This window comes from Aquila chrysaetos, chromosome 16 (genome assembly GCF_900496995.4).
Source record: "Aquila chrysaetos chrysaetos chromosome 16, bAquChr1.4, whole genome shotgun sequence".
NCBI lineage: Eukaryota > Metazoa > Chordata > Aves > Accipitriformes > Accipitridae > Aquila > Aquila chrysaetos.
Window position 1 is genome coordinate 9,789,705 of NC_044019.1, and position 27,937 is coordinate 9,817,641.

Consider the following 27,937-nt stretch of genomic DNA (forward strand, 5'->3'; position numbering starts at 1 on the left):
AAAGAAGGTGGTGGGACATGTGGCCTCAATGAGAGAAGCTGGAGAGAGAGGAGATGGGTCATAGCAAGAAGGAACAGGAGATGAGAGCAGTGGTAACTTGAGGTTGCTTCAGCTGCTTGTGGAATTGGCATCTTAGGACTTCACAGCCTTGCTGTAGTTTTCACTGCTGTCCTAGAGCTTCCCTCTCTCCTCTGCATATAGTTTCTGCTCGTTTCTGTCCTCCTGCTTACCTCTGCCAAGGCAAAATCTACATGTACATATCAACACAGACTTTAGGATATTAGGAAAGATCCTACGTTCACACACACACACACACCCTTGCTTAATGCAGTGGTTGATCCTATTACTAAGATTTTGCAGAAATAATGGAAGATTTTGGAGGCTTCTATTTGCATTGCCTAGGTCTTTTCAAAGGAATTTGTAATTCTTGTAATTAGTGTTGTCTTCTTTCAGAAAAGTGAGCTGCTTGAGCTAAAGTCATGTTTACTTTTCATAGTTTTGGGTTAAAAGGCTAAACAGTGTGTTTTGTTGAGTTTTACTATCTAGTGCCTTTTTGATTACAGGTGACGCTTAAGGGTAACACTTCCTATCTGCTAAGGATTAGTACAAGACTTAAGCAAATCTTAAAGTAAGGACATACTGTTTAAATGAAGTTAATTGTCATGTAAGTCTGTTGTTGATTTGCAGCTTGAAAGTAACCCTCAGCCTTGACTTTTTAAGCAATGTGGAAGTTATGTGAGACTAGAATAATTCAGAGCCATGAGGAAAAAACATATCCGAATACTAAATTTATTTCACTGTGATTGCACATCTAGCCATTTTGACCTGGAGTATTTGTTGACAAAGCACTGTTTGAAAGCCTTTCTACATCTTTTTGCTCCTGTGTCAGCTGGTTTATTGCATGAGAGTATGCACATATCTCTGCTTATCTTTACAGAAAGTTTTGACAGGGGTAGATGACCTGCAGCAAGTGAAGGCCCTGGAGATGCGAGTAGATACAAGAGAGAAGAGCTTGGGGAACTTTGGTAAGAAAACACTTTATCTTCTGCTCACCGTCTCAAATTTTCCTTTATCATGTCTTGAAGCAGGACTGGGGACTCAGAAACCAACAGCCAGTGTAAAGTACTGTCCTGCTCAAGAGCTCTTGAAACATAATCTCCCTGGTACCTCTCACTCCTTGATCTCTGTTTTCTTCTGTAAGGCTCTGAATAGGCCTGAGAACTATGGCAATGGGATGAGTGACACCACTTCTGTCTAAAGCCAATTAGTTTGAACAAATTCCTCTTGAATGACATGCCTCTAGGCCCTAAATGAGGATTTACTGATTACCTTGCCCTCTAGAGTGCTTGGCGCTACTCTAGCGAAACAGTAGCCAAAGTTCAGTTTCTCTCCACTGTAAGATTTCCCTGTGGCTGAGAAATTGCTAGTGGTATCAGGCTGCTCATGCTGCCAGCAGCCGGTCTTTACATCCTGTACTGCCTCATTGAGCTGTGCTGGATGATGTGCTGGTGGAAGGTCCTATAGATACATCATTTTGATGAGCCCCAAACAGCCCTAATGCTTGTGATTCATTTCCATGTCATCATCACTGCACTGGAAAAGTAAGGAAGTACCAAATGAATTCCCTCTGTAGCAGAGTTAACACTGAGAACATGAAACCTTCCTTTTTTCCAGTACTGGCAGTCATTTTCTGTCATGTGGATTCCCATCACAAAGTCCATCTTCTGCTACGTTGAAGCTGAGTAACTAGTGCAGGGTAATGTTTTCTGTGCCAAAAGGAGTCATATCCCCAAAAGTGGGTGCTGGTATTTTCAGTGAAGCTGTTCATTTTCATGTGCAAGTGACTATAATGTTAACAGCCGATTAGCTTTAGTGGGTCTTTTGATCTCGATTTGCCAAGAATGGTTAAGCAAGTACAGTGAAGGAGGGGTTTGTCTTGAATTATATAGCCACTTCGAATTGGTTATACTGTTTATTTCATAAATAGGTCTCTTTCTGATAGGCATCTGATAATTTAAGGTAAATTACATCCGTTTATTTCAGAGATCATAATCCATTCAGTCAGGTTTCCTCCAGTTGATAAGAAAATCTCATTATGCCATTTCTACAATGCTTGAAAGTGGTGCTCCCATTCCTATGCCATTTTACATTAGCTGTGATAAGCTAGCAAAATGTTTCACCTTTTTCACTCTGTACTTTTCTTTCTTTTCCATTACTGAAATAAATCCCTTTCTTTCTTCTCCCCGTAATTAGGCTTTTGCAACTTTTACAAAATACAGAGCACTATTCCCATGTTGCAAACAATTTCCATCTTGTTTATGTCCCACTGTTTGCACCAAGAGTTGGCCCTTGAGGGCTAGAAAAACCAGCAGTTGCAGGTCCCCACTGCTTTTGAGAATAACAGAATATCAAGACCATCCTGAATTTCCTTCTGTCCTTGTGTCTTTTTTTTGAAAGTGCATTTCTGAATTTCCTCCCTGTGAAAATCTCTTTGCAAATGTCAGCAGGTGGCTAGGGCAGAAAGTTTGCCACTTAATGCTTCCAGTGCATGCAGGTTTTTTTCACGACAGCTGATTTTTAGGCGCATGGAGTAAGGCCTAAATTTTGAGCAGTATCGCAGGGCAGTTTGCACCTTCAATGTGAATGGTGTAAGCAAGACTGCTGTTGAAGGTGTCAGGCTCATTGCATGCTCCTTGCTGGCTGCCTGCCCCTGAAAATGTGCACTGCTGACCTGGTCTCTGGTCACAGGGGTCTGGATAAATAGCCTGAGGGAAGGAGTAGGGTAAGAACCAGACCAGCTGGAATGACAGAAGTTCCAGTGTGATAGAAGGAAAAGCTTTTCCACCATTAGGACAGTCGAGCAATAGGGGTATCCAAAGAGGTTTAGAGTCTCCATCCTTGGAGGTTTTCAAGACCTGGCTGGGTGAAGACCTGAGCACCCTGGTCTGATCTCAAAGACCTGGCTCTGAGCAGGAGGCTGGGCTGGAGACCACTGGCTGTCCTGTCCATCCTGGACTGCTCTGCAATTTGGTGTTTCTGTTTGCATTCCAAACCTGGCTAATTAGCTTTCTTTATAGCCATATTAAATCACTTAACGTTGCTCTCACTGTATTCCTCAGTTGCAGAAGGTGGGTAAGAGCATCCTTATCTTCAAGGAATTACTTGTTCGGATGATTAGTTTGCACTCAGTAAACAATATTGTTCTAACTTTTTATGTGTAAAGAAAAAATAGGCTGTACAAGCTCTTAAATGGCCTGGTAGAAGAGTTGCAAGTTACTAGACTGCACATAACTCTGGGTCACCTGGAACCTTGCAGCACTCGAACACCAAATTTACACCACAGTTTCCACTTGAGAAACGTTTCAATGTTTGGAGCCATACACAGACTGTAACACAAGCACTGAGGGCCTACATCTCCTTTAGCAAAATTTCCAGAGTGATTTAAAACATGTTGTTTGAGTTTTTCTTAGGAGCATTCCACTTTGGAATGTGCTAAACTTTAAAGCACCATCCTGGTAACCTTTCCCAGTTTGTCAGGTCAGCCTCTACACAATGGTGTGACATGGTGGGGAGGAACAGTTAGGTTTCTTAGGGACAGGGTATGGCCTAAAACACGAAATGACCGATATTAAAATTTTTTTCATGTGATCAGTTTTAAAATTGAGGAAAGGCTTCATGCCAGAGCTTGAATCTGAGTCTTAGCAGGGCTCAGGGTAATTGCTGTTTGTTTTTAGAGCACCTTACTGAGTAACAGGTGAAACACTGAACCACCCTGGCAAGTCTTGTATCCAGCTCTGCAGATCTTGGATTTGACTTCTGTGCTCTTCAGCTGCATGTAGGCTTCGGTTCATACTCAAACAGATGGACTATTTCCTTTTCATTAGCTTATCCTTTCGGCTTTGATTGCTGACAGATCTGGGACCGCATTCATGACTAGCTCATAGAAATCTCTGTTGAAAATAATGGTGGGATAGAGTCATTTAAGACACTACATAGTTCTCTTATTTGTAAGTGATTTTAATAGCTACAAATCAAGTTACCCACAGTGCTGTTCGCTGGTACTTATTGAATTGTTCCCTGCTGGTGGCCAGGCTAAGTTGATTATGTGTCTGGAGACTGCTGCTTCCCTTGCACACATTTTATCAACAAAAAGCTCTGCTAAAGGTTGTGCTAAGAAGTAGGCACACGTTATTTTTCACATAGGGTCATCATCTCTCTTTTGTCTTGCTCTATTTGTCAGTATTCCTCCTGCAAAGCTGGGAGATGTTTGTCGGCAGCCAGCATCGCAGCAGCAGGTGCTTGCGTGGTCAGGAAGCCAGAGTGGAGGCTGGAGGCCTGAGTCCGGCGTGCGCGTCCCTGCCCACGCTGGTCTGGGTTTAGCTGGTACTGACAAGCCTTGCTGAGAAGGTGCCACAGCACCCGCTGCAGTAGGGCTTGGGCAGGCTCTCCAGGAGTCACAAGTATGTACTGGGGCAGAGAGCTTATGTTAAACCCTGCACTGATGTGGGTTTTTTGTGAGATTCTCACCTCAGGTAGCTAGACTGCAGCTAGCTTGGATTTGCCTGCAAGTGCTGCAGTCTTATCTCCAGTTGTGTTGTCCAATTCACCCCAGAAATGTGCAAAAAATGCACATTTAGAACACGCGTGGAAATAACATCAAGGTGAAGTATCTTGATCAAACACAGCTTAAGTGAATTAAATAGCCTGTTTAATTTATGTATCAGGTTGCTCTTGCTAGAAGAGTGCAGCCTGTGTTCACGTGCCTGTTTTGTACTGTCGAATCAACAAAACACATAGGTTGCCTGATGCTAATGCAAGTATTTGTCAGTAATTTCGTTGTGTATGTTTTTTACTAGTCCATATTCCAGAAGGTATAAGAAGTCAAGCCACGATGATTTTTTGTTAACAATAGAAAAACAAGATATATGATGCTACCTAAAGAATACATCGTAATGTAAAGCGTTACAAGTGTTATAGCTTGTAGAATATAATAAAACCAGCATCTTGCCGGTTTTCTCCTTACTCCTAGTCAGTTATCTAAATGTCACTTGCTGTACCAAGGCAGCTCAGAAAGACATCTGCATTGCTATCCTGCTTGTGAAATGCAACACTTGAGGCAATGTTGTTGAGTGTGCATGTATCACTTTTATTCACCTACCTTACACTTTGATTTCTTTCTGCTCTTCATTTAGTTTTGTTCCACTGGAATAGTACAGTAAAATAGTTTAACACTAGTACATTGTTGGTGGTTAGTAATTTCAGAGCCATATAACAAAAAAGGTATTTAGTGAAAAGGAATCATAGGCAGATGAGGTAACATTGCTCGCCATTCTGAATTCTCAGCCTTGTACTGTGGTCATCAGCATTTTGCTGGACCATTCTTGTTTTTAAAAATCAAACTTATACAGTATGAAGGCAGTTTCAGGATGAGGAATATATTGTTTGTACTTTAAAAATTAATATTAGAAGTTAATATTGTTGATATTTTAAGAGTATTTTTATGTTAATGTAAGAATAAATTGCGTCCTTGCTCTCGGGAAAGATGCCATGAGGGTTAAAATGAAGAAAACAGAAGTATGTTGTTACATTTGGATAGATTGCTTATTTTGTCCTCTTCATTTTACAATTTTCTCTTCTTAACTCAGTCTTCCAATCTCTAATCTATATATAAAGAACTGGGACTATAAAAACCAGCAAAATCAAAAGGGCAATGAATTCTTAGCACCAAAGAACAATTACACATTGATATAAAACTTAAAGGAGGGAAGAACCTGCAGAATTGGAGAAATATATTGCAAAAGTCTTGTTGGCAGAATTTTGCACCACTGCACATAGTATACTTTTATTTCAGTCTAGTAAACAGCACATTAGAGCTTAACATTCTACAAGTTCCCAGGGGTAGATTGTGCCAAAATACAATAAAATGTCTGAGATGGAGGATCAGGTTACAATAATGAAATAACCAGATGTGAAAATTGTATCGTCAGCCTGTCACTCTGCCTCTTTGAATCCTTTAATAGTTGTTTTTTTTCCTGAACCAACCCTAAATGCATTCAATGGAAAGCTTTTTCTTGAGCACGTCTCTCCATTTCTCTTGAGCTAGTCTTCTTGACTAGTCATTCAAATCTTCTGCTTAATACTTCTGCTTAAAAGTATTTGCTTTGTAGTGCTTTGCAATAGCCTTTGCTTGGTAACCCTTTAACCTCTCTGGTTGAATCTGTGGCAAGGCTGCTGTGCTGGGACTGCATGCTTCTTGTTCTTTCCTTTAACACTTTGGGGGAAGTAATTTCATCTCTCTGTGCCTCAGGTTTCTTATCAGAAACATGATAGCATTTTTTTTAAATCTAGATTTTGATTTTTTTCTGTGGGGCTTTTCTTAGTGCATGGTTTATACCTGAGGAAGTCTTTGCTCAGTAGCTAGTATGACTGCTGTGAATAATTAACACAGATCCTAGTATCTCCTCTGTCAAGACTCCAAATTATTTTGTTACCATACTTTATAAAACTTTTTTGACGTGAGAAAGTATGCACTGCAGGATGAGGATGGTGTGTTAGAATTTGTACTACATTTTTTATGGATTATGGAAAATTATTAAAAAATCAGGCTAAAAAATTGTACAATGTGTTTTGAATTTTTAATATTTTCTAAAGAACTTTGCAAAGACATGATGTTAAATATTTGCAGTATAGCATGAAGATCAATATGTGTATTATAATCACTCCCAAATAGCATTAGATATAGATAATGCTTCTACTGAAACATGATTTATTGAAATGTTTTTGCCATAAATGCTCTTGTTCTGTTTGGGGAAATAGGATGAACAACATGACCTCCTTTGTTTGCTTTTGAGGTCCCACTCCCTTTTTCTTTTTTTTTTTTTTTTTTTTTTTTTTTTTTTTTTTGTTTTTTGTTTTTTTTTTTGTTTTTGTTTTTTCTTTTGATACTTTGCAAAGAGCTGGAATGATGTCCTTCTGGACACTGCTAAATCACTCTTGCCAGAGAGAGATTACTCAGAGGACTCATAAAAATATTTGCTGAAAACAGATTTCAATGTTTTAGCAATGATCCAGTTTGTCTAAAATTGTTATTACCTCTACATGGGTGCATGTTATACTGGAGGATGCTCACCAGCCATGGGTAAACTCTGCTAGTGGGAATGGGTAAAAGTTTGCTGTTGTCATTAGCAAATGTTTCCTGGGACTTGAGCTTATACCCAAATTATTCTGTAGCTTGGAGAAATTTGATCTATGATTTTGGTTCAGAGATATCTGTAGAAGCAACCAAAAGGCAAATGTCTCTTGGGAATACAAAAAAGCATTAATCAAAGTAGTAACAACAGAATACTGAGGTTTTCATAGATATGAAACTTGTACAATTGAATAGTAAACAATGGATCACATCCAGAAAGTTAAAAAGAGAAGGCAATGCTTAGCAAAACGTAAGTAGCATTTTGGGGACCTCTGAACTATAAAAGATGGTGTTGTGATGTGGGAAATTATGCTTTTGTTGTTTGCCTCAAAATTACATTTTGAAGAAATGTTACTTAGCTGTGTATCACATAAGTTGATCACTACTTGCCATTCAATAGGTGGAAAAAGATCTTTGGGGAGAGAAGCAAGAGCATTATGTAGCTAGAAATCAGAGGTCATGGAATGCTATACTCTAAAGCATCCCTTACCTCTTCAGAGTATCACTCAGTTAATAGTCAATAAGGGTTGAGCATCAGACCAAAGAAAATAGTCACCCATCAAGCCAGTTTCTGTTGTCTGTCTAGAAAGGTGCTCTATCAGAATTGTCAGAGAGGGGTTCCAAGAGCTATAATTGGGTAGCTGTGCAGACAATAAGTATATGTTGCAAAAATGCAAAGGGTGAAATATTTTTTGAGTGAAATAATCTCATTAATTTTCTTAGAAGAGGTCCAGCACAGATCTGGCAGAAACAGGTAAGAAATGCATGTAAAATTAGATGCTTCAACTTGTAATTGTCAGAAGTTTCCTTTACTGCCAGGTCTGCAAAGCGATTCTTTATTCTGTTCCCATAGGTGCCTATCTACCTAATCTGAGAGAACTGAAGTTGAACAATAGCTTGCTTGTGTCTGTGAGGTAAGAAATGAATGATAATTGAAACAAACATAAAGAATGACAGCCCTCAATTTTATTTAAGTGATAAAATCTTCATTTGTGCTGCTTTCATTTCTTCCATTTCCCCGTGCTGTGATAATGGATTAGGTCATGAATATATGCTCCTTAACCACATAAATTTAAGGACAGGACCTGAGCTGGAATAAATCAGTGTAGCTGCAATGGTGCCGATGAATTAACCCCAGTCTGCCACCAGGGAAGTTCCTGCCATGCTGAAGTTCATGGAAATTTGTTGCAAATTTGAAAGGAACTAGAAATTCGCCTCTTATCTATGTCTAAGCGCTTGGATTTCTGTGTGTTTCAGCCTTTGGGCTTTTATTGTGCACAGTAGCCTGTTCTATACTGGTCAGACCAGTTCCTCAGCTGATGAAAATCACTTTGGCTTTATTGAAGTCAATGAAGTTGGGTTTATGAGAGCTGCTGTGAAGACTGCATGTCCCTGGCTTGCTGAGGTCCATGAAAGCGTCACACATTTTCTTCCAAAGAACCAGGGAGTTGGCAGGTTGGGAAGGTAGAAGTGACAACTGTCACAATGAGGAGGCAGAGCTGTCTTCTCTCTCCTGTGCTGATATCTGTATTACCCTTGGTAATTAATGCATAGTGGAAAAGTACAGTTCATATCAGTAAACGGCTGTGTAAAGGCCATCTTTATGTTTAAAGAGGACTGTCTCTGGCTTTGTACGGCTATCTGCTAAGTTTGTGGGGAAAAAAATTAGTGATTTTACTGATTTTTCTTAAAGAGAACAAATTCCCTGATGAGAAGTGGCAATAAATTCTTCTTGGTCTCATGCATCGTCACTAAAGCAGCTAATGAACTTCAGTTGTCACACTTTGATCTTATTTTCCCTTGTTCTGGTGATGAGATGAAGTATTTGCAGTGTAAATTTTTTTTCCACCTTCTAGTCCATAACATGGAAAAGTGGTGATTCTACAGTGCTGCAATTATTTTAATGGCAACCAACCACTGTCATAAGCATGAAATTGCTCCATTGTTGCAATGGAGGAGTAAGTAGTGAGTGAAAAAAATTATATTTTTGACAATATCAAAAGACATTTTATTATATTAAAAAGAAAAAAAATTAAACAGAGGGATTTTTTTGGTCAAAAATCAATATTCTCTTAAAACGTGTCAATGGAAAATGTTTTGACCAGTTCTGTTGGTATTGAATACAGGATGCAGTTCAGGAAAACTAAACTGTTAATTTATTTGACTTAGAGCTTTAGTAGGTTTTTGCACATCCCTTTGTATTCTGAGACTTCTGTCATGAAAACTTTTCATAAACCATTTTCTGTGACCTGACATCCTTGTGGTCCTTGATGCGGGTAACGTTTGCCCTCGAGTTTTGATTTGATCAACTATAACGTAAATGTGTTTTGGCTTGGATATCAAGTCTAATATTGTGACACTTCCCAGGCACACAAACCCCAGGAGAAGCTATCTGCTCCTCCTTTAAATAAGCATGCTTTCTGTGTGCCAGTTAAATGCAATTGTCAGGGAACAGGTAAAGGAAGAAGAACAGTCTGTTAGCTCTCCCAGACCAGAACTCGGTCAGTGTAGTACAGCAGTAGCTTTCCTTTATTAATTCCCGTTTTGACAATCTGTCATTGATAAACACAGATCACTTAAGGGCACAGCCCATGCAAGCACAGCCTGGGTACTTGAACTTTATTTTTGGATGTCTGCATCATGTCAATTTAATGCCCATTAAAGCAACGTTGTTGTCGCAGCAGTAGTGATGTCTGCAATAGCTAATGTAACGTAGTTGCTTCTGTTCTAGCTGGCTGTTGCCTTTTACTCAAAAATGTTTAAAAACCTTATTTCCAAATTAAACTTGCTGATGTTTGAATTCTGTCCAAAAGTGACTATTTTGTTGTATTCAACCAAACCCTTGCAACTGAGGTTTTTGAGGAAGATAGAAAAAATGTTCATCCATGTCACTAAAAGTAATTCCCACAGACTTTCTCAGCCATAAGGTCAGAATTGTTGTGGTTGTAATTTGAAAATGGGCAGCAGATAACAGGAAATGTCTCATAAGGACAGACTGGAAGATTGGTTTGTTTACTGAAAAGAAGGTAAGGACAGAAAAGCAAGCAAAAGATAGATGGTGTTTAATATATACTTGGGATGTTAAAAACAGACATTCTTTTCATGCTATATTATGTGAAAAAATGTATTATGGTGAATCATTATGAACAAAAGACTGTCAGAGTGTATGCATGAGTGGGTAATAAGATGGGAAACTTGCTTTTTGTCACTTTATTTTTGTTTCGTTCTGTCTTGCGGGGTAGAATTTCCTAATTATTTTAAGATGAAGTGGAATTAAAACATCTTTTTTCAGTTTGAAAATGGAGGAAGAATTCTCTTGATAGTAAACTGTGTGTAGGGAGATGTCAAAATAAGGATTTATGATCCTGACTTTAGTTACTGATATTTTTGAAATGTTTACTCCTGTAAACCTCACATAGGAACTTAAGTTGTGAGGATGCTGAGGTGTGTGTTGCCATTTGCCATTTGATAGAAATCAAAGGAGGGGTGTTCTGGGAGTGAGGAATTGATTGTGAATTACAATTTTCTATGGGAGAGCAAGGCTTGCTAAGTCAGTGAGTTTGGATATTAGCTTTTCCTGGTAGTTCCTGAAGGATTTCTGATTCCTTTGATGGGGTGTGTGGTTGAGCTACTTTAGTTGTAAACTCATGGTCCCTCCCCAACCCTCCTAAAGCTTACTTTTGAATACTTGAAACTTTGAAAGGCTATATGTAAGTGCAGGATATTATTATCAACTATTTAATTTAATCCATAAGGAAAATACACCCAAGTGTATTTGCAGATAATCCATCTTGGCGGTTGAAAGGGAATTTCTTTTTTGGCTGTTTCTGGGTTTTAGTTTTCTACTGGCCGTTTGCTAAAGGGGAACAGCTCTGGAAAATCCAGTGTACTGTGGAAAGAAATTAGTTCAGATTGTTGTTAATTTTCTAAATCGCACCAATTTTATGAGCCCCTTGTTTGGTGACCTTTGCCCATCTGCTAGCAACTAAGAAATTCTAGATTTATAAACTGATAATTGAGGATGAAATGTGGAGCCTATTCTGAAGAATGCCTGTTAAAAACTGCCTTTTTTTTGTGATGACACACGGTCCTCATCTTTGTAATGTTTCCAGTAAAAGAACTATATTTTAAGGCCAATGAATTACTACTTCTGCTTTGGCATGTAGCCTATATATTTTTTTATCAGATTGCTTTTATTCTCAATTCAGGAATGAATGAAAAGTTCTGTTTAAAAATGTTAGATAGATATCTTTAAGAAAGGGCTTTTAAATCAGATAGGGGAATCTCAGAAACTGGTTCCCATAAGTTTATAGCAGAAGCTGTTTCACCAGCTGAAGTTCATTGCCTCCCATTCAGCCCTACGCATTGTAGCCAGCAGAAGACTGGTCTGCTCCCAGGGCTACGTAAGCAACTGGTTGTAACAGAGAGAGGTTATTATATTTTAAGTGAGATGAAATGCAGAGACTGCAGAATGAGGGGACAAAAGTAAGTGTGAGAGATATAGGAAAAAAGGAAAACAGATTTCCTTCATCCAGATAGAGTTAACATTTCTTTGCTGCAGTCTGCATTGCATGCAGTTCTCAAATTGCTCTTGCCCTATTGCGGAAGAGTCCCCCAGAACAAGAGGACAGTAATGCTGGTCCATTTGAGTCAGTAAAGTTGTCATGGGAGAGTGGAAACGAGACAGTTCTCCTGAAGGTTCAAATGAGCAAGGTGCAGAGTACGTTGAAATTCAACAATTCTCATGCTTTTATGAGTCTTAGGATAGATTTTTTTAATTTTTTTTTTTTTTTTTAACACCAGCTCCTGGGGACAAGACTGGCTACACAGGAATCTCTGTGTTCACTTTTTGAAAATTTTCAAGCCCTCTTGACTGTGAAAAAATAACTCAAAATGTGAGCCAAGTGATTTGAGTAAGGCTTTTGCTGATCATTTCATGACTTTAAGAAACCAGAGCCAAACTAATTCTTTTTTAATTGAGGGCAAGGGCTTTAAACCAATGTTTTAAAATATTTTTGAGACCTGAATCAGGATCTTTAGGAATTTGAACTTAGCAGTATTACTCCTTGGTAGTTATCCAAAAAAGAGTTTAAGCAAATGATCACCTCTTAAAGTCACAAGAAGTTTGACTTCAGTGGAACTGCTTGCAAACTGAGAATTTAACATTAGTCCAAGTGCTTTGCTGGATCTGGACCAAGTTACACCATCTTGTTTAAGACTGAGCCATGACACTGATCAGCCCAAAATTTGATGTATTGCTGATAGTGTGTATGTAGGCACCCACTATTTGCTGGATAGTTTTCTCTCAAACAGAAATTTAGGGGCATCATTCCCCTAAATTTCTTTTTTCCTTGTCATTTTTACTTACTCCTTTCCTTGCTCTTTTTTTTCCTCCAGTTTGCTTTTTCTTCTGCCTGTCATTTCTAATTTTTTGCAATTACTGGATTACTACATCTGATGCATATAACATAGGTACTACATGTAAGTGCAATAAGTTCTGTGCAACAAGGATCAGCGTTGCTTTTATGGCAGATCAAATCCCCAAATATTTTCTAAAATCAATTCAGTTAGTTTGCATTAAAGATGCAAATGTTTGTCAACAGATGATTTGTTTGTATTACAGTAGTTGCCTACAGGGTTTAATGAGGGATCAGGGTGTTCTTGCTCTAGGTTGTACTTACACATGCAGTCATAGAACTGCTCTTTTTTGGTTGGAGTGAATCTCTTCAGGTCAGTATTTCAGTGCCCAGAGCATCACTGTTTACTTTAACATTTGCTTTTCTGAATGGGAAAAGCGTTTAATTTCAAATGCAAGCTAGTTTCTTTAGGAAGTGTTTCTGTTGTTTCTTTTGTGTAGCCAGTCTGAAAGTCCTTCAGTGGTTAAGGTTGCTATGAAGTCTATCTTAAGAACATGTTCTTTGAGGACTTTGGGTGCTTGCCAGGAGCTAGGAAATCATTTGAGTTAAATCTTAATGAGTCTTCTCTGTATCAATGCCTGCAGATCCCTGGCAATATTACAAACCTTGGCAAAATTGCTGTGACCTCAGGTTTTATTTAGCATTGACAGTTTTAAGGACATTCATATTGTTGATAAAAGGTAATGATTTGGGGACAGAAATACAGCTATTTTCAGTTGAGTGGATTATTTTCAGTAAAGTACAATCAGCCTGTCTGCATTAGGCCCTAGGGAAATCTGATTGCTTTGACCATTTATCTGTTCTGGGTAGACCTCTCTGAGATGCCTAGCTCTCCCTTGACTAGGAAGGTAATGTAATGCTTCTATCTTTTCTTGGTTTAATTTTATGAGGTCAGGTGCCCAAAGTAGAGAACGTGAATGTCTTTATGACCTTAGATATCAGGGAGTCTGATGGGCTGATTCACCAGCAAGTGAAGCCGAACTTGTTTTCTGTACAAATGCACTGTTGTGGTTCTGGAGCTCAGGCTCCATTCTGCAGCAAGCGCAGAGGACATCAAAACAAGTTCATGGCCTTGCAGTGTCTTTCCATGGTTCTTGCCTTCAGCACTACGTTTTATGCAGCCTTCTCTAGCTGAAGTTCCACCTGCTAGCTATTTCAGGCTCTCAGGTACAGAGCGTACCTGTAAGGAACAGGGTTATGAGGCAGGTCCTACCATTGCAGCTCCAAGTTTAAAGGTCTCCTGGTCATGACAGGGTCAGTGAGGAGGGTCTAGTGCATTCATCTCATCTTAGACTGAGCAGAGAGAATCTGCTCTCATTGTCACCTGAGCAGTTCCACGGAGGTAGATTTCTTCACCCAAGGGCACTGCTATCATGTTTCTGGTTTGTGATCCAAGCTGCAGTACAATACAGGGCATGAAAACCATAAGAGGATCATCAGAGACCACAACATTTTTTGCAGCAGGAACGTGGCTAGTGAAATAGCAAAGGAAATAAATAATAGATAATGCATGCAGCAAGTCCGCCAGTAGACACCTGCAAGGTAAGGTAAGCCCATCATTTAATAAATAACTGTGCCCCTTCTCTGCCCACCATCTGAATAGAAACACCACTTTGAGTATATTTGGTAAAAAGTGCCCTTTCCTTTCAGGATGTTTTCTCATGCCATGCACCCATCTTCTCACCATCAGCTTCTCTTTACTGCTGCCTCAGCCACTACCTTGCTAACATAGCTCTGTTGAACATTTGAGCAGTAAATACCTCTGCTGGAGCCTGGGCTTGTTGACATGAAGCCCTCAAACCTTTTCTATGTACGATTTTCTCTGGGGTCCAGCTTCATTTGGTGCTGTCCAGCCAGGAGCTGCAGCTCATCTCGAAGCAAGCACTCCCTGAGCTGCAAATGTGCTGACAGTACAGTGTGTTCCAGGAGGTCAGGGGACTAGAGTGGAGATGGTGGACACTTCTTAGCTTTTCCCTTCTTGTGAGAAGGTCTGAGGATAGAGGTGTCCTGCATTCCTTCTCTGGTGTTTGAGGGTAGACTGTTTGGTCCCATGGGAAGAATTCAGCCCTTACTCCTTGAAGGTCAGTGAGCAGAACCAAGTGCATGCATCCACACCTGCAAAACCACATGTCTGGCTCACACTCTGTACACCATTTCTCCTTTTCTTTCTTTCATCAAGAAAGCACATAGATAAAAGCTTTTGTCATTTCCAAAGGGAACCTCTGAAAATCTATATTAATCAGTGTTGTGGTCTTACAAATACTGTTAGCTTACAAGTAGTAATTACTTAAGATGCACCAATCGCTTTTAGTGAATGAGGAACCTTTTAGGGGTCCACAAGCTCACCTGATTCCAGTCTCTAGGATTACAGGGGCAGCTTTACTCTTTGAACCGACTGGAGATAGCAGTGGCAATGACTAGAGGCTTTGTGGCTGACTACGCTTTGGCTAGACTAGGCTGTGGCAAGACTAGGCTTTGTGGCTGAGCTGCTGGACCAGGACATAAAAAATATGACTCAGTTCCTGGGTTAGCTGTTGTTTCTACAGCATCCTGGGTTAGCTGTAGAAATTTGCCGTATTTTCAATCTCAGTTGTTTACTTCATATATTACTCTGGGGCAGACACAGTCTTTTGAATGAGTTGTGTACAAGGCTTTGCCTAATGAGATCATGATCTCACTTACATGCTCTGGATAGCAACTATAACATGATAAATAAAAATGTTGGTAATAACTAGCTGATTTCTGCTAGCAAATAAGTGCTTACATGCCTGGCTATTAGGGTTTGCAGCTGCTGTTTCAGCTGCCAATGTCAGGGATCACTTATGAAAATTTACACCTAAATGTTCATTTTAGTGATGAGAAAGAATGGTTATAATCATCGTCTGAGAAAACCCAAAGAAGTGGGTTGGGAAGCAGTAGTAATTAGCCCATTGCCAGTGGAGCTATCCAGCTGTGGAAGTGTTGTCTTCATGGAAATAGGTAGGAAAATAATCTTAGCTTTAGTTTAATGCGTTTGTAGGTTGTTTTGATTCTCTCCTACAACAGAGTTGCTTGTCTGCATCTTGTTTGGTTTTTTTATTGAAAATAATTGTATTCAGTGGGAAATTATGTTCTTGGAATGCAAGGTAAGTGCTGATTTTAAAACTGGGAGGGAGGCAGATTGGAGGGGAAATTAAGCCATGTGGTTGTATTCATCAGTTGGTAACTGCCAAGCAATATAAATAAACAATGAAGAAATAAATAGAATTTCAGTGTACAATCAGTTTTTGTAATCTAATTTCTATAAATTATTCTCCATGCAGGAGTTGATTTAGTTGTTCTTATTTTCTGTGGACTCATTACTGCACACAAAGGACCTGTTGCTATTTTTCCCCTAAAATACATGCACACTTCTTCTTCTCTAGATTGGTTTCTGATTTGCTGTTTGGCAAAGTTTTACTCATCTATCCTGAGATCTTTACAGGGTGCTTCAGGTCCCTCAGGGGTAGATCAATACCTGCAAAAATAAATACAGAAATGCCTTTGTGTTTTAGGAGGTGAAGTTTTCGATTCCATCAGCAGGTATAATGCAAGCACATTCTTCACCTTTTGCCTTAAGCTGCACTGTGTGTTCTTCTCGTGGAGGTGAGAACCTGAACACAAAGGTCTGGTAATGAAACCCATCACCCACTTTTGGTAACAGAAGTTTTATGAAGCTTTGCATGTTTGTAAGACTGTTTGTGGCATCTCCTGGTTTGAACTTCATCAGCCTCACAGTCCTACCACTGCACTTTCTACTGCTTCATCTCACCATAGGCAAGAACTTGCAGAGGTTTGGTTTACTCTGTTTATTGTGGTTTAGTTTATCTTGCCCTTATTTATAATTATAATAATTATGCCTATTAAGGTCCCACATACTTTTTTTTTTTTTTTTTAAGTTCTTGCTCTCAGCATCCCAAGGTAAATCCAGTTTTAAAAAGTAACATTTGTTCCATAGGAACTTAAAGAAAAAAAAAGTTTTATTGCCACATGTTAAATTTTGACCCTAGAAACAGTAAGAATCAGTAGCATAAATTTTATCCTTTATAGAAGATACACATTAAAATATGGTTGCTAAATCATACTGGAAGATTTTAAAAATATTTTTAAATCTGTTTATTTGTATAATGAGTCTTATTTTGCCACTCTTATGTGTTTAAACAATACAGCCACCATTGTCAAGAGGACCTTTGTCCTGATTTCGGCTGGGATAGAGTTAATTTTCTTTCTATTAGCTGGTACGGTGTTATGTTTTAGATTTAGTATGAGAATAATGTTGATAACACACTGATGTTTTCAGTTGTTGCTAAGTAGTGTTTATACTAAGCCAAGGATTTTTCAGCTTCTCATGCCCAGCCAGCAAGAAGGCTGGAGGGGCACAAGAAGTTGGCACAGGACACAGCCAGGGCAGCTGACCCAAACTGGCCAAAGGGATATTCCATACTATGCGGCGTCATGCCCAGTATATAAACTGGGGGGAGTTGGCCTGGACTGGGGACGTGTTGCTGCTGAGGGACTAACTGGGCATTGGTTGGTGAGTGGTGAGCAATTGCATTGTGCGTCACTTGTTTTGTATATTCCAATTCTTTTATTATTATTGTCATTTTATTATTATCATCATTATTATTTTCTTCCTTTCTGTCCTATTAAACTGTCTTTATCTCAACCCACAAATTTTACTTTTTTTCCTGATTCTCTCCCCATCCCACTGGGTGGAGGGGAGTGAGTGAGGGGCTGCGTCATGCTTAGTTGCCAGCTGGGGTTAAACCACAACTTTCTGTAAGGTTCATCTATGTAAATAAGCAAATTCTGTATATTTTGAGTATTTGCTCTAATCTGCAATATGCAATGATTCTTTCTGCTACTTTAAGGTAAAAGTGCAGTTTTTTCTGAGTGGATTGTTGGGTTTTTTTTTCAAGAATCTCATTTTTTTTTATTAAATAGTTTAGGTTAACTGGTATTTACTTTTAAACTCACATTATAATCAGAGGGAGTCATCTCTCTCTACCTTATACACTCATTAATATTAAATACCTCTCATAGCCATCTCAACTGAGGTTTTTTCCTTTTTGCATTCCCAAGCTAACTTAATGGTGCAGAAGAAACATTAGTCTCAACAGTTTGAAAGAAAAGTGAATATCTATATATTTGTGTCTTGTGAAATAGTTATTTCATTTCCTTCCTATCTGTACTTAACAGTGATACCAGATTGTTTGTACAATGTATTTTAGTTAGCTCATGTAAAAATTGATAGGTATGTCAATTTGGAAACCTTTATTTTCGCTGGAGAGATACAGAGAGCCACTGAAATTCATGGTGTGAGTGTCCACTTTTGAATAATGTGGCAGGTAGTGGGTTACACGACTCTTCTGCAGCTGTTGTGGGGAATATTTTCCCTTACTTCACAGCCAACAGCTAGCCTCTCAAGTTAATAGAATTGCTTTTCTCAAGATCAATATAGATCATAGCCAATGAAGGGTTTTATCCCAACTCATGAGCTTGTTGGAAGTCTACACGGTATGCATTTCTCTTGCACAAAGACTATGTACCATTTTGGTGAGCTTGTTGGTAGTCTGTAAAGGAACCATTGCAATTAGTTATTCCTGCAAAGGAACCATTGCAAATTAGTCTATAAAGGAACTGTTACTTGTGGGTGATAACCACCATTGCCTCCAAAGCTAGGTCAAGATGGGTGGGAGAATTTTGTGTGAGCTCCTCTGAAATTGTTTATGCAGGCCTTTTGAGACTTGTGTTGGTGAGAGGGTGCTAGGGAGCTAGAACAATTAGTCTGCTCATGTTTGATGAAGTCTCTCCATTGATCAGTGGAGCTGATCAGCGACATCTCTGGCAGCTGAGAGCCCTTGTGAGGGTTTGCACTTCTGCCGTAATGCTCATCTCCATGACTGAGGACACATTACAACATCTACTGCTAAATCCTCTTGGAGTGGGAATTTGATTGAAAGAACTCAAGGATGGGGTTGGATTTTGCTATACATCCAGTTAGCACACCTGCACCAGATTTGGGATGTCTGTTGGTGTACTGTGAAATAAATGCTGAGGTTCTGTCTTGTAGTAACACCCTCAGTATGGAAATCTATAAGGTCTCATCTGCCTCAGTAGTCAGGTTGATGGGCTCTGAGGTCCCCCAAGCTTCTCTTCTGCATCTTGTTTGCTTGTTGTAAAAGAACATCTAGAGGCCAGTACAAGCAGAGAAAGTCTCCCTTGAAGCTATTGTTTAAGGAAAAAGTCTTGACTCAGGACATATGGAGACAAGTCTATCATGCGAAATCTGGGGTCAACATTAGAGGCTGAAAGAGAAGAGAAATTTGGAGGAAGTCAACTGGCATTTGCCAGCCATTCACACGCCCAAGTTGTACCTGTATCTGTTCCTTGCAACCTTCTGTATTTTTTCTGTTTTCTTACTGATTATATGCACAGATAAAAGAAGAAAGGAAGGAAAAGGTACAAAGAAGAAATGACCATCAGCCACAGGAGAAAATCATTAGCGTCATACAAATATGCCAGATCTAAAGAATCTCGAGAACCTGCATTCCTGCAACTGTACATTCAGACTAAATCACTTTAAATTACATTGTCCTTCTAGGTTTTCATATCAACCCATTTTTGTAGTATGTCAAGTATTTTTTTCCAGTGGAAACTCTATAGCCATTACTGTGACAAAAGTTGAATAACAACTCACAGCTGATCCAATTCTTTAGTTCTGTGTGGTCAATTAAGGTAAAATTCCAGTTTTTCTGGTGCTCAGAAAAAGGGGTTTGGGGGGCTTTTTTTGTGGTGTGTGTCTTAACACCACTGAATCTGTCAGCTGATTTGGGTCTTTTACAGAATATTCCTTCTGCTTACCCTGCAGCATTAAAAGTTTCAAGGGTTGATTTTGAAGGATGAGATCTATATTAAATCAAAGTTGCAATATATCTGTCTTACTCTGTCAAAGCTCAGACCTGGAACATACTATGAAACAGGCACACAACATGTGGGAGACTTAAAAGTTATTCATGCAGGAAATTTTAAAGCACTGTGGGATTCATTTCTTCAATGTAACTAACTCATTCTGTAACCACTGCTTCATTATCCTTTATTTTTTCTGTATGTAAACTCTCAACAATGAGAATGAACAATTGCCAAAACTATAGAAACTGTCAGTAGCTCTGGGGCTAAATGGAGGGGCAATGGATACATGGGTGTGAGAGTTTTATTTACTGTGTGTCTCAACTTTATCCTATTTGAAAATTCACTTGCTCTTGTGGAAGATGTAATGCACCCAGTGAGATGCAGCATGGCGTGTTGGGTTTCGACAGCATCTCTGGGGCGCAGCTTCATGCAGGGGGTGGGAGCTGGAGTAGGGTAGAAAAAAAAAAGATCAAGGGCCGGTCTTGGCCCACAGAAGTGCACTTTGGCAACCCCTATTCCTTTCAGATTGTGGGAGCTGAGTTAAAGCAACTGATCTTTCATTGTTAAAACACTACCAGTAACTAAGCTGACAAGCAGTTTTAATGATCAAAAGGAAATTAACACAAAATTACATTATCCTTCCCACGCACGCTGTGTATTCGTGTGTTAGGGAATTGCTGTTCCTGACTCCGAGTACATCAATGTTGATCAAGCCCATTATTCTGCTCTAGGTTTTTTTGACAGTAACTAAAAATGAGAGCACTTGAAACTAAAGCTGCATTTCATGTGTATTAACTTTAACAGAAGTAAGCATCTGGGTTAACTGAAGCACAATTATGACTAGTTACAGAAGCGTGTGTATCAGCACTCAATTTCGTTTACAAATACCTCTCTCCTCTTGGTCTCAGCAAAGCACTTTTGGTTTAAATGAGGTATAATCTGACATGGAAAATAAAGTGCTTGCAAGTAGCATAGCACTTAGTGTAATATTGCGGTTGCTACAGTGAGTTCAATGAGGCAATGAGAAGCAGCAATGATGAGTGAAAATGTAAGTCAGGAATGGCCCAGAGGTGTATCTTGTTGGGGTTGGCTTCTTCCTCTGTTGTCATCTTCTGTCTCCAGATGCCATCCTTGCCTGCCAGCACCAGAGGGGGAGATGTTGGCCCTGCTGAAGGCAGGGGGAGGTTTGGCACTGATGTTAATAGTGGAACAAGGATTTTTATGTGGTGTTTCTGGTTGAAGCATTGGTAACAGATGTGTCCACAGCAGAGCTCAAGTACTCTACCAGGGCCACTGGCGTGGTCTCTGGTTCCAGTCCTGGACAACAACCAAACTGCCTTGAATGGTTCGTGGTTTTGACTGCTGTAGCCAGGTAGTCTCCTGTCCTTGCTTTCAGGCTTTCGCTTTAGAGAAAGTGCTGGCCAAAAGCATGTGGCTCCTTGATAATTGCAGTTTGCTTTAGCAAGCCCACGAAAGCTGCAGCAGCTGGCTCTCACTTTGGCATGACGAAGCTGAGAAGGCAGAGTCGCGGGCTGGACAAAATGTGAAACCCTGAATGCTCTCCCTGATTTACCCCTTGCGCAGCACTGGGGGAGCTGCATTTCCTCCCCAGAGATCCATTTTGCTGTCAGCGAAGAGTGTGGCAGAGGTCCACAGGTAAAAAAAGCAATATGCCAGACCTTTGCCCCTTTCCAAACTTGAAACTTCAAACAAAAGCAAGCAACCAATCAAAAAAAAACCCCAACCCTGGAATGAAGTAGTGAAATCCTTTTGTTGGGAGAGATATTGCCAGTGGCATCAGCACTGCAGCCCATTTGGAAAACAGCTTCTTACTCATGTGAAGGTTGCCTCAAAAAGATGGGTCAACAGAGACACCCTACTGCAAAGACCTTTGGCAACAATAACTTTTCATTCATATAGAAATTCTTCATTTGCATGTAAAAGGGAGTTATGAGAACAGAATTTCATAGATGCAGTTGTTATTTAGAAAGACCTTTGGTAGATGCATGCTTTCTGTTCACCCTAAAACACGCTTGCCGCCTTCTGATGTGTTTAAGCTTATGAGTTGAGAATTGCCTAGCAAAGTCTCTTTTTGCTTAGTTTTTGAAGTCTCCAACAACATGTCTCAACAGGGTTAGGAACCCTTACTGTGAAAAAGCTGCACAGTTCAGAAGGAAGAATGAGGCCAGAATATTAGGTGCTACATTTCCATAGCATTTCAGCCTAGAAGTGGGCTTCTGGCAGCAAAAGATGGGGCATGATCCTTGTTATCTTACACCTTGGGCAGTGGTTCACACTTGTGCAAGGGAGCATAAGATGCTGAAGGCAACCTGCGTGCCATGGCTGTGTGAGGTGCAAGACACAGGAGACCCAAACTGATGGTTTTCAGCATATTACTACTTGAATTTGGAAGAGTAAGTACAAAACCAACCAAGGCTGCAATACTGCAAAGCAAGCCAGGTTCACATTCATATGACATTTGTTCAACTGCGAAAGGACACTGCAAGGACATAAGGACGTGGCCTCAGCACTGCTTGCAAAGTTGGGGGCTGTGTCGTGGATTTGATCAAGTACGAGCAACACATGCATACAATCAGTTTTACAATTTTGAATACTTTACAGCTATTTGAGAGTACAATGAAACTATTATGTAAGCTTCCTAATAGAACATATGTTACTGATTTAAATAACATTCAGGCTTTAAAAGTTTTTGCTTCTGATGTCAGAATTGTCTGTACAACCAAACCATTGTGTGCTGACATATGGACCGGATCAGTGTTATCACAGTGCAGCTTGATAAATTCAACTTGATTTCTGTAGATTAGAGTTGAGATTTTTTTTTTTTCCTTTAATTTGTAGGGCTGTGGTTTGGTCACTCTTTTAATATCTAAATCTCTCTGATTACCAGTGCATTCATTTTCAGAGACACCTTTAAAAATAAATAATATCCACATCAATGGCTATTTTAGATGTATTGCTACTGAAGATTTATCCAACAGATGCATGTGTGCTTTGAGATCCTGTTTGCAGGTTCGGTGGAGTTAGTGTTTTATTTCTAGGTGAATGATTTGAAACCAGCTTCCAGTTTGCAAGCTGATGAATGTGTTCAGAATTGTGCTGTTGTAAGTGTTTACTGGGTAGCTTGAGCTCAGTGGAGCTATTCAGGATTTATTGTGGTGAAACCAAGAGCAGGATTTGGCTCTCTAGGTCTGGTCTGCGTCCAGTAAAATTTTGGCTGGAGTGAATCAATCCCTGAAGAACAAGGATGTTGGATTAATGGAAGAACACATTATTTCTCAAACTTGTTATTAGGTGTTGTAAGCCAAACTGTTCCTTGCCCCTGTGCTCTCCCCCCAGTCTGAGGAAGCGATGACAGGATGGGAGCATCAAATTTCATGGGAAAAAATCCGAAATGGTTATGCACAAGGGGGAGAAGGTGTTGCCAAGACCCTCACAGACACACAGAGCTGTTTGAGGGGTTCCCATCCCTGCAGCAGTATCTGGAGATAGTTGGAACCCAGGTTTCAAACCCTTTAGTTTATTAATATTATTTTTTAAAAATCAATTATAAATGCAAGTTTGTGGGTTCAAGGTGAAACTGGGGGGGATCTATGTTGGTTTCTTGGCACTTTTGAGTACTGAAAACGTGATCTAGTATTCAGTGCATGTTCTGCAAGCAAGTGCGTAGGGGTGTACATGGGGAGTAATTACTCTGGAGGACACTGGTTTGGCAACCTCAGAGGCTGTAATCCTCTGTTTATCACAACCAAAGATATGATGTACGCATTCCCACCCCATGCTCTGTCTCTGCTTCAAACCTGACCTGTATGAACCGTAGCAGAAGTGAGCAGGATATATAATAGCTTTGCCTATTAATTCCTTGCCCTTTCTGTAAAGTTCCCGGCTTCCACGTCACTCGGGACAGGACAGTTGTCCACTGGAATTGAATTATCCGTTGTGTATATTAATGGGAGTTACATTTCCTCTACAGTGTCCTCTGGTTCTTTCTGTAAGCTCTTTGTTGATTGCACATCACTGGGGCGCTCCTGTGCTGCGTCATACGACCAACTGCCACCAGCTTTGTACAATGTCTCATCTTTTTCCTATTTCAGCTATCAAACTTCTCAGTCGTATTCTCTACCCTATTTTTGGAATAGATGCTCTCATTTTCTATATGTTTATATCATGCCTAATACAGGAGGGTTCTGGTGTCTGACGTGTCTCATTAATTTTAGTCTCAGTCAATGATTATTTTGCGGGGGGGGGGGGTGTTTTGTTACACTACATGTATAATTATAGTGGATTTTCTCTCTTACTACCCTGGTAAACTGTTATTAAGAGTTTATTATTATATTAAAATAATTTATGCTCTAAATTATTATCAGAATGCAGATTCTCATTAATTCCGTTTCTTGTTAAAAAGTCACGAGATGCAATTTGGGCTGATCTGACCCTCTGCACTTAAATTAAAACATACCTGTGTGCACACTTGCATGCACACAGTGGTCATGCACACTCACACAACTCCTTGCTTTGCTCTGACCCCCTCCAAGGTGGACGTGCCAGATACGGTAGAGCTGGTCCCAGAGGAGGCACTCCCATCTCTTGCAAGTTCTTAAGTTTTCTTCCCACGAGCCAGAATATTTCAGAAGTATTTTCAGAAATGCGGGTGCATGCAGTTGTTGGGAGCAGCTTACTTGGAGTTACGTTGCCATTTCACCTTACAGCAGCCGTGCTCTCAGGGGCAATTATCTGTGTGGTAATTAATGAGGGAGTTTTCTCTGATGCTGCAGCATGATTCACGCAGCTTCCAAAAGATTAGTTTGTTAGTTACTGAATAAAATATTTGCAGATGTACTTCACTGTGATAAAATCTCTGACTGGAGATGACGTGTTACAGACGCAGGAGTAAAGATCTGCAGGGCCAAACTGTTACTGCGTGACCCAGAACTTTAGGCTCCCCCAGCAGCTAGTATGACCCCAGAGTCAGCGAGGGGAACTGTTCCTGGCTTTAACTTGCAGCGGAGTTCTGCGGTCGGGCCTGGGTGGAGGAAAAAGTAATTTTGTCTCTTCTCCTCACTGCTGCCTGTCTACAGTAGCACGGAAGGAGGGACAGCAGTCATTTGCTCTCCATAAGAGCTGGAGTGCTCTTGTGGGGGGGGCAGGGGGCGAAGATACCTCTGCTTGCTAGCTCCCTTTCCTGAAACAGAGAGCCAAAGTTGGCCAAGTGATACCAAACGCTTAGTGCAACAAAGTTCGTGCTTCCTTAGTATCTTGCTTCATGGGTTAATGGTGAGCTTGGGACAGCCAACTGTAGCCTCATAAGAAACCAGTTCCCATTAGCTTCCATGTTTTTTTCTTTTCTGTGGTGTCTGTATAAGCATTTTTGAATAATGAGGCACTGTTATCAAACGCTGGGTTGCATTGCAAACACGCAGCAGTTCTGCCTTTTGCAAGTACCCAAGACATGGGATATACAACCTAATTCCTTTGTCTGGAATACTAATACTGATCAACTTTGATTAGTATTAACCTTAAACATGCTACTCCTGACTTGTGCCAAAGTTAGCTGCAAGAGAGTCAGAGCTGCAGCCTGTGAATGAAACTGGAATGGATTTGAGACTATACACTTGGCAGCCTAAATTGTGAAGAGTAAGGTAAGTAGGTTTTAGAAGTCATTTAAATTAGTGTCTTCCGATGGTGTCTGCAGCAGGAGAATACTTGAAGACTCATTAGCTGATAATTCATAGTGAATACGTGCTGTGTGTGACTTTTAGCAGGCGGTGTGAGTAGGGACTGAGCCCATTTGTGCGCACTGGGTTTAGCCGTAGCCGGCACTGGAACTGAAAACTGTAACACACAGAAGGAAATAGGATTTAACTCTGGGACCCTTGACCTCTGAGTAGGAGCAGGGGACTGCTTCTTCAAAATGCATGAAGTGATCGAGGTTTTAGCAGTAGAGGGGATAGCTGTTTCTTCTCTGGGCCTTGTGTAAAAACTGCTTGAGAATTAATCCATTGCTTTGTTTTGGCATCCTTTATATTGACAGAGAAACATTAGGAACAAGCATATTACCGAAAGCTCCTTCTGTGGCAAAAGACCTTCAGTTAGGAAGTACAAGACAAAATAAAAATAAAATTCATTAATCATACCTTACCATACCATATGTAAAGTAATCAGGCTAGGATTGTCTTCAGTTTTGCTGGCCTAATAAACACACCATCTATCAGAAGCAGTTGTTTCAATGATACAAAAATGAGAGTGACCGCTTTCCTTTACGGATGTTCAGTGGTTTACAGAAAAGAAAATTCTGCACCAAAATTAGCCTGAAATTTGAAAAACTCATCAGTGCTTGAAGTGGGTCATGAAATGAGCAATGTAATTCCTTCGCGTTACTCCTAATGCCATATTTGTGTTTATGGATGTGTTGGCCTTGGTTGATGGTAGGTTCTGCTTTTGTAATTTAATTTAATTCCTTTCTTATTATAGGCACACAGGTTGCAAATCTAGTAATAAATTTCTGCAAATATTACTTTGAGAGGCATCTGTTCCTTAAGGAAGCCTTAGAACCAGTGTTTGTTTTGTTTATAAAATATGCACAACGTAAACAGTCGTGGAAGATCTGCAAGGCTGGGGATGTGATGACATACAGGGACATTACAAGCCTTCAGGTCAGGCAAATCTGAATGAGTAGTTGGAAAGAAATCTGACAAAATTCCATCTTTTTAGGGGCTTATCTGGTCACAGGTACAGTGACACCATGGCAAGTGTTCCTGATTGCCCTGATATTTAAGGAACGAGGTAAAGTGAGTTTGCAGCAAGTTCACAGAAGGAACCATATTGTTTGTACACGAAGGGAGTTCCTGTGTGTGCATGGCTTGCTTTATCTTTGTGTCTCTGTACTAGACGGCGACGTCCTGCGTCAGTACGGGCAAGCTGCCTAGATGCACAAAATTCGGTGGAGTTGTGGTTTATGTCAGTTGAGGGTTTTCTCCTGTAAGGAGGAGTAGCCTTAGACAGAAAGAGATGTGTCGTGTGACTGAGATTTTTCTTATTTGCTTTGTTCTGGCCATTAGATCAGCTGCACTGTTTGTACTTCAAAGGCTATAAAACGTTACGTAAACACATTGCATGGCACATCCATCGTGAGCTTACTTAAATCTGCAACATCCAGGGAAGGGATGATCAGAGATACCCCATGCCTGGGGCCCCTGCAGTGGTAGAGGATGGATGAAGTGAGATAGGCCTGAATGATGGCTGTGGACAAACCATGCCCCAGAAGGCAGAGGGGTGAAAATCCCTGGTTTCACCCTAGAAGCTCCTATTCAGCCCTGTATTTGGCAAATCACAGGCGAGAGGCATCTGGGGATATTTTTCTATGCATCCATCCTTTTATTCAGCCTTATGCAGTCTCCTTTCTCCTGACATGGCCCTTCCCAAGAGTTCAGATGGTGGAGAAAGAAAGAACAAAAAACACAGACAAAAATACATCTATCCCCACTTGTAAAAGCATTCCTTCCTGGCCTCTTGGACTGGCTGGCTGTGCAGTATCCCTGAAGCAGGCAATCTGACTGTAGGGGGTTTTGCTGCAAAGCTGCATCAAAGCTGCAAGAGGTTCTCAGAGGGCAATGTAAAGCTACTTTTTTTCCCCATGGTCCATAAAGAGAAGACATGATTAAGGGAACTATATTACCCTCATTCCAAGATCAGAAGGGATCCCTTGACCATATTCTTTTATCTTCTGCAATTTTCCCTAGACAGTGCATTAAAGTATATATTATTTATTATAATGTATATTATAAAAATGGATACTATAAAAGATAGCTAATCCGCAATTTTGAAGTCCAAGAATCTCTATTTAAGTACTATTTTAGCTGTCTGGATGTGGTCCTGGGCAACTGGCCCTGCTTGAGCATGGGGGTTGGACAAGATGACCTCCAGGTGTCCCTTCCAACCTCAACCATTGCTGTGATTCTGTGAACGCCATGCTAGTCTCTACCTCCTCTGATCAACTGTCCTCGTATTTAGTTCCCTGCTGTTTAGTTTTTCATTTTTCAGGTAGTCTGATATCACAGCTACAGTAGAGAATTCTGAGGTTTTGGTTGGTTTGGGATTTGATAAAGTGTTGTATTTTGTTTATGTTTGAGCAGTGGCTTTATGCAACTTAATGTTACCAAAGATGAAAGGTGGTTAAGCCCCCAATTTGATTTGCCACCATTTTTGCATTTTGCATTATCTTTGTATTGTGCACTGTTGCAGCGTCAGTGGGACATTGCACATGTATGGAGTTAAGCAGGTCAATATGTGCTTTTCTGGGTTAGGACCATAAAGTTTGGAATTTATATAAATGATCCCTTATTTATATTTTGCTAGACCTAAAGGGTGGGAAAATAGGATGGAA

General features: G+C 40.2%; 1 protein-coding gene across 7 annotated transcripts in view; it reads left to right on the plus strand.

The window, feature by feature from the left end:
• The window catches only part of LRRC56 (leucine rich repeat containing 56), a 74,600-nt gene that overhangs the window by 22,198 nt on the left and 24,465 nt on the right, over positions 1–27,937 (plus strand). For 4 of the 7 annotated variants that reach the window (XM_030039789.1, XM_030039795.2, XM_030039788.2 and 1 more), the window contains 2 exons: positions 938–1,025; positions 8,043–8,103. In XM_030039789.1, coding sequence (XP_029895649.1) covers positions 938–1,025; positions 8,043–8,103 — 149 coding nt within the window. Of the gene's footprint in view, positions 1–937; positions 1,026–8,042; positions 8,104–9,904; positions 10,216–27,937 lie in introns of those variants that run through there. The other 3 variants (XM_030039791.1, XM_030039794.2, XM_030039792.2) reach the window with 3 other exon arrangements.